At 41.3% G+C, this 13,923-nt stretch overlaps 1 protein-coding gene and 1 pseudogene across 1 annotated transcript in view; one reads left to right on the top strand and one right to left on the bottom strand.

Moving 5' to 3' along the window:
• Ppp1cc (protein phosphatase 1 catalytic subunit gamma) overlaps window positions 1–4,618 on the top strand; it is a 24,213-nt gene extending 19,595 nt beyond the window's left edge. Inside the window, exons 5-8 of the mRNA XM_004635915.1 lie at window positions 1,331–1,554; window positions 1,752–1,886; window positions 3,259–3,319; window positions 4,224–4,618. Of these exons, the coding sequence (XP_004635972.1) occupies window positions 1,331–1,554; window positions 1,752–1,886; window positions 3,259–3,319; window positions 4,224–4,294 (491 nt within the window). The 3' untranslated portion in view covers window positions 4,295–4,618. The remainder of the gene's footprint in view (window positions 1–1,330; window positions 1,555–1,751; window positions 1,887–3,258; window positions 3,320–4,223) is intronic.
• Window positions 2,699–2,798, bottom strand: LOC111818002 (annotated as a pseudogene).
• Window positions 4,619–13,923: the final 9,305 nt, after the last annotated feature.

Genomic DNA, 13,923 nt, shown 5'->3' with positions numbered 1-13,923 from the left:
CATGTGGATGAGTCACAGCCATTGCTTGGCCAATGTGCTCTCTATGAAAGCCTGAGAGACACCATTTCGTTTCTTGTCTTTTCAATTCCCCCCCTTCCCCCTCCCCTCCCCTCCCATCTCACTTTCTGTTTCTGATACATTCTGGGTGTGTGGTTCTGGCTAGCTTTGAGAACTCGCAGCAACCCTCCTACCTCAGCCTCCCCAGGGCTGGGATTACAGGCTTGTGCCACCACACCCAGCTACCCTCACTTTTTCAAGTAAACTTTGCTTTTTTAAAAAACGAAGGGGCTGGGGAGATGGCTCAGTGGAATAAGCGCTTCCTTGGCAGGTGCAAGGGCCTGAGTTCAATCCCCAGTTCCAATAAATAAATAAATAGATAAATAGATAGAAACAGCTATCAAGGAATCATTGTAATTTTATTTTTAATTTATTTATTTTTGAGACAGGGTTTCATTATACATTTCAGGCTGGCCTGGAACTCATTTTGGAGCCCAGGCTGTCCTGGAACTTGCAGAACTTCTCCTGCCTCAGCCTCCCAAGTGCTGGGATTACAAGTGTGTATCACAACACCTGGCAACGTTAATATATTGTTAATAACATTTTAGTGACAGCATTCTTGTTTGCCCTCCTTGCATGATTTTGATAGTTACAGATGAGATGCTTTTTTTATTCTCAACAAAGGAAATATCCAGAGAGATAGTGTTTGTTGTTGGTTTGGGGTTTTTTTGTTTTGTTTTGTTTTGGTTTTTTTTTAGAGTGAGTGAGTGAGTGTGTGTGTGTGTGGCGCCAGCTCAGCCCACCAGGGGGCAGGGCTGGCTGGCATGTGGTGTTGGGGGATTGAACTGTGGTCCCTCTGCTTTGCTAAGCTTGTTCTAAGTAGGTGCTTTAGACCTCTGAGCCATCTCACCAGCCCCTGGTTTGGGTTTTTTTGAAACAGGATCTCACTATTACAATATAGGATTGCCTTGAACTTGCTTATGTAGCTCAGGCTGGCCTTGAACTCACAGCTAGCTATCCTCTTGCCTCTGCATCCCAAATGTTGAGATTGCAGGCATGTACCATAATTCCTAGCTGAAGGAGTAGTTTTTAAAGTCTCTGGATTTTAATTTTACAGGACTATACATTAAGGTAACTATGTGTACTGTTAAAAACATGTATCCTGCAAGTTCACACATATAAATTCCAAGGCATATTTGGTTGAGTATTTTTAACTAAGAAAGCATAAATTTAATTTGGGCTTTATCAGAATTAATGTCGGTAAGCAAATAGAACTATTAAAGTGGTAACATCTTTTAAAAACAGTTTTGCTTTGTTTTTTCTCATTTAATAGGTTTATCACCAGATCTTCAATCTATGGAGCAGATTCGGCGAATTATGCGACCAACTGATGTACCAGATCAAGGTCTTCTTTGTGATCTTTTGTGGTCTGACCCCGATAAAGATGTCTTAGGCTGGGGTGAAAATGACAGAGGAGTGTCCTTCACATTTGGTGCAGAAGTGGTTGCAAAATTTCTCCATAAGCATGATTTGGATCTTATATGTAGAGCCCATCAGGTATTGATTTTGAATTTTACATGTACACTTAAGAGCATGTGGGTGAGCACAGATTCTCCTTGTTGATTTTGGTGGGTAGGTATTGCTTATTTATACGGTGTCTCTGGAAACACCCTGTCAGGCTCAGTGGGAAACAAGAGTGGTTTTACTCACCTAAAGTTTGCATCTACTTACACTGAAAAAATATTCTTTCCAAGGTGGTTGAAGATGGATATGAATTTTTTGCAAAGAGACAGTTGGTTACTCTGTTTTCTGCACCCAATTACTGTGGAGAATTTGACAATGCAGGTGCCATGATGAGTGTGGATGAAACATTAATGTGCTCCTTTCAGGTAGAGCATGTCTTCAACATCATTTCCTATTAGTTTGAGTTGTTGACTTGAAAAATAATTGTCATGTGATCCTTCTATTACCGTTCATTTATGTTAAATTAAGTAGGCTAAATTTTTTTGCCCTGTAACCAGTGTTTGTGTTCGTTCAGTAATGTGTTACAGGGGGGAAATTGTGATAGAACCTTTCTCCCAGTGTTGAATTTAACTGGTTTTGGATTTTAAATAGGTAAAAGATGTTTTTTTAAACTATCAGCTCTTTTGTTTTTTAGGGAAGGGGGTCTAGAAGGGTGTTCAGAGTCTCACTAGATGGGACTCCTAATGATCCGCCTGTTTATAGCCTCCCAAGAGCTGGGATTCCAGGTGCGTGCCACCACACCCAGTCTCAATTGCTGTCTCAGCGTGCCCCAGGACAGGCTGGCATTGCAGCCACAGGGGTTAAACCCCCGGCACTTTAATCCATTGTGCTATTTGGCCAGCCTCTGTCAGCTCTTTAGACTGTCAGTATAATGTTTGTTTAAAAAAAACTGCTTGTGTGTGAAAATAGTAGTTTGCCAGATGTGCTGTGTGGTTACTTAGTTCTACCCACTTTCCCGTGGTCTAATTTCTACAAAATCTTGTTCAAGTTCATGATGTCATTTGGCCTCCCACTCAGCACAAAAACACTTAGACATTAAGAGTGTCTTCTGGCATCTTTGTTTCATCTGTTTGTGTCTTTTTTATTCATTTTAAAGAGAATAAAAATTTTAAAAAACTAAGATTTCAAAGCAAGGTCATAGGAAATTAATAGTGGTTACATTGTATATTGTTATCTTCAGAATATTAAACACTTCATGAATTTGTGTGTCATCACTGTGCAGAGGCCATGCTAATCTTTGTATCATTCCAGTTTTGGTGTATGTGCTGCTAGAGCAAACATTCATCTGCTGCTTAGGATAAGCTTGACCAACTTTATCCCAACAAACATAAATATAGCTGCTGAAATTTTGTGAAATTTTTAATCCGTTAAATGAACAAAAAACATTATTTTACCATATTCTAGGGAGAATTTGTAGATTATATGGGGATTTGAGAAACACTGTTGTAAAAAATTTGCATCAAAAGTGGTAGCTAGAGATACTGTGGACTGAAAGTTGTTTCACCCTGAGGAAAGATAATTTCTCCAGATCATATATTTTATCTGTTCAGCATGGCATTATCAAAATGTTTTCACATCAGCTTTATTTTTGTTACTACACTGTGAGGCAAAGTTGTTGGGAAATTTAAACAGGCAAAAACCTTTCTAGACAAGAGATGTGAATGAGATTTTAAAACTTTTTAACATTTTGGGTTGAGTGTATTTCCTAAAACTCATTTGTCTTTTTAATTTTCTCAGATTTTAAAACCTGCAGAGAAAAAGAAGCCTAATGCCACAAGACCTGTAACACCTCCAAGGGGTATGATCACAAAGCAAGCAAAGAAATAGATGTCATTTTGACACTGCCTAGTTGGGACTTGTAACATATAGTATATAACCTTCATTTTTAAAGCTGTAATGTGTACTGGTCGGCTTGCTCAGATAGATGTGTTTGTGGTGGCCCCTCCTTTTGTTTTTGTTTTCATGAATGGCATTTGCTGGTTATAACAGCAAATGAAAGACTCCAATCCCAAGGAAAAGTATTGTTTTTAATTCCTTGTTCCTTTTGCAGACAACTTTAATGATGGTGTTTAAACTACACCCCGAGACAGTTTATCCTGTCTGGGGGCAGTGGGGGGAGGGTAAGTGTACAAGTGATCTTTTTTAAATTCAGTACAACCCATGAATAATGTAAATGCTTGTTTTCTTTAGAATATAAAGAGAGCCCTAGGGTGCTCTGAATCTGTACATGTTATTGTCATAATATGCATACTGTTGATACAAACCACTGTGAACATTTTTTATTTTAAAATTTTGTTTCAAAGGGATTGCTTTTTCTTCTCATTGTCTTGTCATGTACAAACTAGTTTTTATAGCCGTCAACAGTAGATGTAATCTTCAACCTTGCCAGAATCACTGGTATGATATACATTTAATTAAAGCACACTTTGCCCTACCTGTGGTATACTTAAAATGATGATTAAAGCCATTCTTTTAAATGTGACTTCCTAAAGCCAAAGTTTCTGTTGGAATATGTATTAACACTCCTTAAGTGCAGGGCGGCCTGGCTGCGTACACATGCCAGCTCCTTGGGGATTCAAAAACATGTTTTTTATTTCGAATAGCAAGTAGTAATATAGTGCTATTTAAGCTATCATGAGTAAAGTTAATAACATTTTGTACAATTTCCATATAATCTAATTCATTAAGTAATCTTTTTACAGTTGGACCAGGCCTGAACCCGTCCATTCAGAAAGCTTCAAATTATAGAAACAATACTGTTCTATATGAGTGACCGATTATACTTTCTTTGGCCTACATTCTTTATTCTGCGGTGAAGCTGAGGCTTATAAGTCAAAACAAAGGAACTTAACTTGCTGTCCACCAGTTTATACAGAACTTACAGTATCTATGACTTTTTTAAACTAAGATCTGTTTAAAAAAAAAAAAATGTTTCAACAGATGACCGTGTACAATACCATGTGGTGAAAATTCAGACTTATTAAATGACAAACTTGTTAAATCTTCTCATTGTCTATTTATCAGCACAATACCCAAAGGAAAACTGTTGATGGCATATTGAATAGATTTTAATGAATAAATTGCTCTGGAAACCACAGTTTCATCTTGGATTTGTCTTCCTTCAAATTAATCTTTCTGAAAGTGTGTTGCAATACAGATGCTTATGTTCTCCGACTTCTCACCTGTGTATAACTAGTTTTCTTTCCCACTCCTCCCCTCTTACCTCCCTGCCTCCTCTTTTTGATGCAGGGTCTCACGGCAATTCTGGCTGGCTTTGGACTCCTCATCCTTTTGCCTCAACCTCCCAAGTGCTAGGATTACAAGTGTGCACTACCACACACAGCATAACTAAATTTCTCAAGATCCATGAACTACTTGGGGAGATGTGGCTTAGTCTGTGTCTATCATTTTTCTACTGTTTGGGTTCACTTAAACTTTAAAAAGCCACTTTAGGGCTGGTGAGACGGCTCAGTGGTCTGGGGCACCTACTTAGAACAAGCTTAGCAAAGCACAGGGACCGCGGTTCAATCCTCCAGCACCACATGCCAGCCAGCCCCGCCCCCTGGTGGGCTGAGCTGGCCACACACAAATTTTTTTTTTAAAAAAAGCCACTTTATTCAGACTCAGTTATGTATTTTTTTATTTTTTTTAATATTTATTTATTTATTTATTTACTTATTTATTTATTTAGTGTGTGGCCAGCTTAGCCCACCAGGGGGCGGGCTGGCCAGCATGTGGTGCTGGGGGATTGAACCGAGGTCTCTGCTGTGCTTGAGCTTAGCTTGTTCTAAGTAGGTGCTTTAGACCACTGAGCCATCTCACCAGCCCCTGTATTTTTTTACATGTACAGTTCTTTGATCTCTTTCCCTGCTATTATTAAAGATTGAACTTGGGGCCTCCACACCAAGACACATCACTTTTTTTTTTTGTATTTCTATTTTTTTTGTTGTTTTTAAACGAGGTCACACCATGTAATACAGGCTAGCCTTGAACACTTATGTAGCCCAAGCTGACCTTGAAATCATGGTAACCCTCCTGCCTTCCCAAGTGCTAGGAAGTTGTTTTAATTTCAAAACAGCTGTGTTGCTCCATTCCCTGGGAGTTACATGGCTTCACAGAGGGTGAAGATGACAGGTGTGCAACCTCCCCAGCTGTTGTCCTTCCCTAATTCTTAAGGAATGTTGTCATGTTTTATTTTCACCAATGTTCGAATGTACATTATTTTCTCAAGTTGTGCTAAAACCCACTTGAAAAGTACTTTGCTCCTTGCAAACTGGCTTCCTTTGTGGGGGAAGATGACCTGGTGAGGAATGGGTTGTGTGTGGTGAGTTGCACTCTGCCCCACCTCTGCTCTGACCACCCACCCTAAGGCACCTGGCCTGCGCTGCTGTTGTGTTAATGAGAGAAGTTAGAACCCACACCTTCCTGCTTTCCGGGGTGAATACATAATACTGCCTTGAGCACTGAATTATAGTCACTTCTTTGATTTCAAAAGGCTGTAAGGCTAAAATTGGACTGCCCTGCTTGAGATTTACCATCCTTAAGAGAATGGTAAAAAAAAAAAAAAAAAAAAAAAAATGGTAGCCTAAAATTATTACAAAGAGGAGAAATAATTGAGAGCAAAGTCAGTCTGGTTTTAGGACATAAGGTTTTTGGGAGACCCTGGAATTTGTATTACAATACTTGTTTATCTGTACTACTGAGCTATATAGAGCACTAGCCCTTTTTTAAGTTTTGAGACAAGTTTGCTAAGGTGCCCAGGCTTACCTCAAACCTCCTCCTTGAGGGTATACACTACCACACCCAGCTTCTGTGTGCTTTTATAAGCACATGGTTACAGTTATCAGAGTTCTGGCAGCTTTCTAGGCTGTGTGTTTTTGAGCGAGTTAAGTAGTGGGCCACAGTGTCCTTACCTGTAGAACAGACAATAGTCACTGTCTCCTGTTCTAAATCTTGCGTCATGATATGCTATGGGGAATTCTTGACTTGTTCACATGTTGCCTTCCACCTTAGTTTCCTGTTTGATATCACATCTGCGTTCTAAGTGGCACCTACTCTGTTCATAGGCCTCTTTTACCCTGGTACTGAGCTATGTATAGATGACTTAACATTCTTGAGCACTTACTATATATAGAACACTAGGTATCATCAGGTGGGAATGAACCGAGGGCTCACACTGTAAGGCCAGAGCTCTACCATTGCACCACATCCCCAGTTCCTTTAAGTCATGTCCTTAAGCTATTACTGATTTTAGGATTGCACCATTATAAAACACGTTAACTGGCTGAGGCAGGAGCATCATTGCAAGTTCAAGACCAGCCTGGGCTACAAAGAGCTCAAGGCCAGCCTGAACTGCATCGCGAGATCCTGTCTCAAAAAGACAAAAAAATAGCTGACCTAGGTGGCCTAATTGTCTCTGATGTGTAGTTGAAAACTTTCCATCCAAGGTGCCAGGGAGATGGCTCAGTGGAATAAGTGCTTCCCAGACAAGCACAAGGGCCTGAGTTCAATCCCCAGTTCCACCAAAAAAAAAAAAAAAACTTTCCATCCAGTTCTGTGGTTTGGAATCCACTGTGAGGGTCAGCCATCTCTAGCTGTAATAGACAACAAAGGCTAACACTCCTTGTTTTTTAAGTCCTTAAGCCTAGATACTAGATACTTCTCTAGCCACATAACATAAATACAGAATGCAGACTAAGAACATATTGTAGAGTGAAAAAGAAGGTGCAGGATTTGGGTGAAGGAAAAACTACCTGGCTCCCATTTTAGGCTGGATAGGAGTTTGCAAGGGAAAACTTGCTGGGAAGTAAAGGTCTAAGATCAGTTGGTAAACGAGAGTAAGGCGAGTGTCATGACACCCTAGAAGGGCAAAAATGCCATTAGAGGAACAAGCTGCTAGAGAAACAAAAGTGTTGGGACAATTTGTAGAGAAAACGTGACTTGAAGCAGACCCAAAGACTAGTGTGTCACTCCAAATGCACATGAGTTTAGGAGCAGAAAGCTGGAAATTGTACGAGGACAGAGAAGGAATGTTTTGTGTTTGAGTATATGGAAAAACATTAAAGCAAGCTTCTTCCAAAAAAAGGTAAAATATGAAGTGCTAGTGCCAAATTTCTCTTTAGAGAAATACCTACAGCTCATTTGGCCATATAGATGGGGTTAGTTTGACTGCAGGGATGACTTTAGGGGGCAGTGGGCTCAAGATGCAGGGGCTTAAGTCCACATCAGCCTGGAGTACAACATTTCCCCTCCGATTTTGGTGTCCTTACCTATGAAACGGTAGTCGTGGTGAACCTATGCCTGTGTGCCACAGTGTGCTGTTGGTTTCACTGAAAGGTTCACCATCACAGAGGGACCAGAATGCTTAACTACATTGTGAGGAGTAGCCCCCCGAAACAGCTTGGCTGTAGTGTAATAAGCATTCAGCAAACACTAGTAGAAGACGCCAAAGAATGTTTCTGAGATGTAAACTTAAGACAGCACAAAGGAATATAACATTAGGAAAACCTTGTCTTCACGAGCGTGTGAGCTCCAGAAGAGTGAGAAAAAAGACAACAGAGGCCTTCAATCTCAATCTAAAACTGAAATTTTGAGATGCCCCAAAATATGCCTGATTAATAATTGTAATCACAAAGATTGCTGCCAACCCATCTGATCGGCATGACTGCATCAATAGCTTGTACAGACTTGGCATTTGGATGTACTGCAAGTACCTGAATTTCAACGACAGGTAAGCGTATTATGTATGAGAATTACTATAAGATTGTTATGTGAAGTATATATGTTAAACAGCTCAGTTAAATTTTGTAATAAAAAAACTTGCATTATCACCCAGATAAACTCAACATTGTTGAGCCAATGTTTATAAGAATGCAAAGGTACGAGACACAGAATACTGGAAATGAATCTGTGGCAACAATCTCAGTGAAAATGTTCAGAAAGCATCTTGCACTGCATGAAGGATTTTAAAGTCTAGGTATTGGACAGGACAACAAGCCATCCTGCTATTGGGGTGGAACCCTGCTCTTCCAAGGCCTTCCATCAATGTGATCAAAAGTGAACATGTCTGGGTACCACGAGAGCGACAAAGCCACCAATGGGGTCAAAGCAAATTCTAACAATTGTGATAATTTGTAACATCAATGTGCTAATTCCATAATCATTCTTGTATCCCAGACAACCAGTTCTCCAACATTAAGATGTGACCAAGTGCAGTACTTAGTTTATTTGTGTCAGGCATTGAACCCAGGGCCTTAGCACTGAGTTACATCCCTAGAAAAGTACTAATTCTAGTAGTTAACTAACATGGGGCTGGGGAGATAGCTCAGCGGCTTAAGTGCCTGCCTGGCAAGCGCAAGGGCCTGAGTTTGAACCCTGGTACAAAAAAAAAAAAAAAAAAAAAAAGTTAGCTAAGATGTATGTGGTGCAATGTAAAAATGACTCCAAATTGCCATGTTAAAATGTGTATTCCTTTTTTCTTCTAGCCATCCAATTAGCGCAGTAGCAAATACTGTGTATTCCAGCGCAGTCCAGCCCACACACCAGTTGTTCAGGGCTGGTGAACCAAGGGAACAGTAAACCAGTCATTATGTTCTTGGACAGACTGGCTGCTTGACCTTTCCAGCAAAGTCCTGACAAGTTAGGTATGTGTGGCAGAGAGTGAGTGGGATAAAGGGCATTTGTATTGAGGCTGGCAAAAGTTAATTTGCCATCTGCTGAGGATTTTTGCTCATCCATGGCTCCATGAGCCTGAGCCAGATTGTGTACCTGTTGCCACACTTGATCTTAGCCAAAAGGCTGAGAAGCAATTGTACCTGTTACCAAAATGAAATTGCTACCCCCTACAAACACCATATAGCTTTCTTAAATTGAATGCTAACCCTCTAGATTGAGAAAGCTGGAGTTAACAGCTCAAGATGCATATAATCCCCTTGACAGATTTACCACTACATGGTGTAGTGTAAGGCTTGAGGGTCCAGGGTGGATGGAGTGGGCTGAATTCAGTTCGTAGCATGGTTTAGATTGGCTTCAGGTCTGTTCTGCTGTTGTGTGGCCCTTGAGTGTGTCTCCTTGTGACAGTGAGTTAAGGACAAGAACAGTAGGCAATCCCAAAATTTGCTGAAGTGCAAATTGCTGACTAAATACCTGTTTTGTTCACCAGAAGTGGCTTATTTGATAAATTAATCTCACAATAATCCTATTTATCAATATCATTCAATTTATAATCTCAGCCTCTAGGTTTGCAAACCTAAAGGGTTGAGAACAGGGATGTACATTTCCTTTCCAACTCCAGAAAGCTGAGACTCCTTCCTCTAAAACAGTGAAGTGAACCTTTTAGAGCTGTCAATGATGACAGCCCGCTGCCACACACATGCCATGGGTCACCACCACTGCCCTAGGACAGAGCTGCCTCACCTGTTAGGTGAAGCCTCAAACCAGCTAAAATCAAGCCCTCATATCTAAAGATGAATAAAACTAGAACAGCTGGGGACTTTTTCTCCACTAGCATTTGCACACACAAACCCCACTGCTCTAGAGGAATACAGGCTGCTGCTTAGAGGCCTGAATTTCTAGACCAGCATTGTAGGATGGCAGTTTACCTTTCTAATGGTGATTTCCTAACTTGGTGATGCCTTGTCCAAGGTCCAAGTTAGTGTTGCATGAGTGATATAATAGATCAGGAAAACACTCTGCAGCTCTCAGACCAGGGTTTCACTTGGTAGGATTTTTTTGGAGGCGGGGGACAGGGACTGGCTCAGGCTACCTTAAGGGCAGGTCTGGGGATCGAATCGTAGTCCCCTGCCCCTGACTGGGTTTGCCAGAGCAGGCGCTTAAAACCTACAAGCGCCCCACACACCAGGATTTCACTTGGAAGGGTTTCTGTGCAATTTTTATTGTTGGAGAGTGTGTGTGTGCATGTGTGTGTGTGTGTGTGTATGCATGTGTGTAAAATATATTTTGCAGATTATATGTTTTATACACACTATACCTTTTGCCCACCACATGCCTACCCCCTGGTTAACAAATAGAGTATTACTGATCTCCTAGGAGCCTCTGTGTACCTCTTTAATTACATCTCCCTCTGTCCAGAGTTAACATCACCTTGACTTGGAAATAATTCCCTTGCTTTTCTTTTTTCCAGACCTGAGGATTGAACTCAGGCCCTTAGTGCTTGCCTGGGAAGCACTTATCTTACTGAGCCATCTCCCTGGCCCCTCCCTCACTTTTCTTTATTGTATATGTAACACTAAACATATCAGTTAAATGTTGCTATTTTTTTGAACTTTGCAGAAAGAATTACATTGTGTATATCGTTTTCTTATATTTGTCTTGGAGCAGGGTCAGCCCACTCCTCTCCTGGTTTCTTTGCAACATAACCAATGGATGGGCTGCAATATTCCCCATTCACTTCCCTGAACAGAACAAGGAAAAGGCCAAATGAGTCCAGTTGCGGGTATTGGAATGCTTGGACTTTGGGGTTCCTTGTAGGGATCTCAGTTGTTTCAGCTTCCTCACAGGCCTGTCTGCCTTTGCTATGTCTTCAGATTTTCCTTTCTCGTTAATAGACATGGTCTTTGCCTCTCAGAGCACCTTAGAAACTCCAAGAAGTGGAAAGAAGCCTCTGGGTGCTTCCAGTGCTGTACCTGGCCAGCCTGCACAGAGCACATGTGAGGACTTGCGTCTCTTCTTGGGCTCACCGTCTGGCGCATCTCCCATTCTATGGTTCCTAGGGGTGGGGAAGGGGTGGTCCTTGGATCTTGTTTTAGAATCAGTCTGCTATCATCTTAACCTCTTTTTAACCTCTGTTTTTAAAAGCCCTGAGCTTTTTAAAAAAAAAAAAATAGATTTTGTATTTCCCTCAGCATTTTTTTGTTTGTCTTTGGTTTCTTTTTAAGACAGAGTCTCACTACGCAGTTCAGACTTGGCCTTGAGGTCACTTTGTAGCCTAGGCTGGTCTCAAACTCTCCACAATCCTCCTGTATCAGCCTTCTGAGTGCTGGGATTACAGGCGTGCACCACCACACCCGACTCCCTCAGCATTTTATTTGTTTTTATCAAGAGGATCTCTCAAGGTCTTCATACTTAAGATGCTCCATATCTCTGAACTCATTTCTGTTGATACAGCTGAGGCCTTCGCATTGGACCTGTTGTTTATGAATTTAAACTACCACTGCTTAAACCCAGAGACTCTAGAATTCAGGAGTCTCTCAGATGTCTAGAGATTCATCCTTTGATCCAGAATCCTACTTCAGATGAAAATTTTATTTTACTTTAAATTGTTTGAAGTTGCCACCTGCAAATCCTTTTAAGATCAGCATTTGACATAGAAAATTGTTCAGTGGATCGATATAGTACTGTTGTTTTAAAGATCCCTTTTTATTGGCTGTGCAATTCTCCAAGTTCCTTATTCCATCTGGATTCCACATGGGGAAGCAAAGCTTCTATAGCAAAAAGACAACCTCACAACTTCCAGAGATCGAAGAAAGTGAGCAGCGGGACTTGGCCACCAAGGCTCTGCAGCACCCGCCTCCTAGTTCCACGCCAGCCTGGGGAGATTCCACGCAGCACATCTGCGAGTGCATCTGGGCTCTTTCTCAGGGACGGATTTGTAGCTTCATCAATTCCGAATAATTAGGAAGGGTAAGTAGTACTTTTAGATGAGTGAGTGGGCCTGGGTCCTACAGCTTGAAGGTAGCAGTTCTTGTAATTACTACTTCAATTCTAAAACAGGTTTCTGAAATACAGTCTCAGGCCTAGAATATAATTCTTTTTAGTCTAGAGCTTTAAAATGGTCTTTATGCCCACTTGTTAGTAATTATCTCACTCATGGTTTCTTTGCCAAGAGTAACAGAGCTCCTGTTGGTTAGTATTTATGCTGTCACATATGTGTTCATTTTGATGAATAAACATACCGTAAAACTATACATCTTCGTTATAAGGAAACTTTTTTTTAACTATTTATTTATTTTTTTTGTGTGTGTGTGTGTGTGTGTGTGTGGCCAGCTCAGCCCACCAGGGGGCGGGGCCGGCTGGCATGTGGTGCTGGGGGATTGAACCGTGGTCCCTGTGCTTTGCTAAGCTTGTTCTAAGTAGGTGCTTTAGACCACTGAGCCATCTCACCAGCCCTATAAGGAAACTTTTTGAGTTAAAAATTTCTAAGCAAGGACCGGGGAGCTAGCTCAGTAGAATAAATGCTTGCCTGGCAAGTACAAGGTCCTGAGTTCAATCCCTGGTACCAAAAAAGAAAATAATCTATGCAATGTAGGTAGCTGAGATTCCATTTAAGCTTTCAGATGCATTAAGAACCACTTATAAAGAGGTAAGAAAACCAACTCCGAATTATAAGGTTTTCTGCAGACTGCACTGCTCAAGCCAGCTCTGACATAATCAGAACCCCCCATTTTGGTCTTGAACCTGGGGCTGCACATGGCCTTGAGCTGCGCCAGCTCCTGCACTCCCAGAGCCTGTGAGGAAGCATCTCAAAGCTGATGTCCTGAGAGGCCACCTTGGGCAGGGGGGAGGCCAGGCTGTGCGGCCTGTGGCCTGGGTGGTAATCTTTACCCTGCCCCTTTGGGTTGCGTGGGCTGGAACAAGTTACCTAACTTCTCCATGCCTCCGTGTTCCCCTTGGCTAAAGCAGAGACAGCAATGTCTACATTGCCAGTTGCCATGAGATGGAATAAGCAAGACATGGAGAGAACTGAGGCGCTGACAGCAACAGCTGTGCAGGAAACACTGACCTGTACCATTATTGTTCAGCTTTCCTGCCACAATCCAGGTACCGTTAGTGAAAAAATGTAAAATAAAATGAAGTTAAAAAAGAAAAAACCTCCATCCCCTTACCTTGATGGAATTCATTAGTAAAAAAAACACTTGAGATTCTGCTTTACAGAGACCTACACAGGTAACAGGAGGTAACAAAATAATAATAATTCCACTTGACAGTCATTTACAAAGAAATAGGTGTGTTTTTTTTTTTTTTTTTTGGCAGAACCGGGGATTGAACTCAGGCCCTTTCGCTTACCAGGGAAGCGCTTATTCCACTGAGCCATCTGCCCAGCCCCAAGAAATAGGTTTCTGCAGGATTTTTTTTGTATTGGTAATCGAACTTGGGACCTTGCATTTGATATCTGTAGCCCCCTTTCAGCATGTTTTAAGCTTTCAGTTTTATGGGTAGGTGGAATAGTATAAACAGTTTGATACATATGTGTGTCTTTTCAGTTTTTTGTTTTGTTTTGGGTTTTTTTTTTTTTTTGGCGGAACCGGGGATTGAACTCAGGCCCTTGCACTTGCCAGGCAAGAGCTTATTCTACTGAGCCATCTCCCCAGCCCCTCTTCCCAGTTTTGTGGTGAATCTAAAACTACTCTTAAAAAAACTCAAAAAACAGTAAAATGCTGACCT

This window comes from Octodon degus, unplaced genomic scaffold, assembly GCF_000260255.1.
Source record: "Octodon degus isolate 3935 unplaced genomic scaffold, OctDeg1.0 scaffold00076, whole genome shotgun sequence".
Classification (NCBI taxonomy): domain Eukaryota; kingdom Metazoa; phylum Chordata; class Mammalia; order Rodentia; family Octodontidae; genus Octodon; species Octodon degus.
This window is presented reverse-complemented; position numbering and strand designations above follow the sequence as displayed.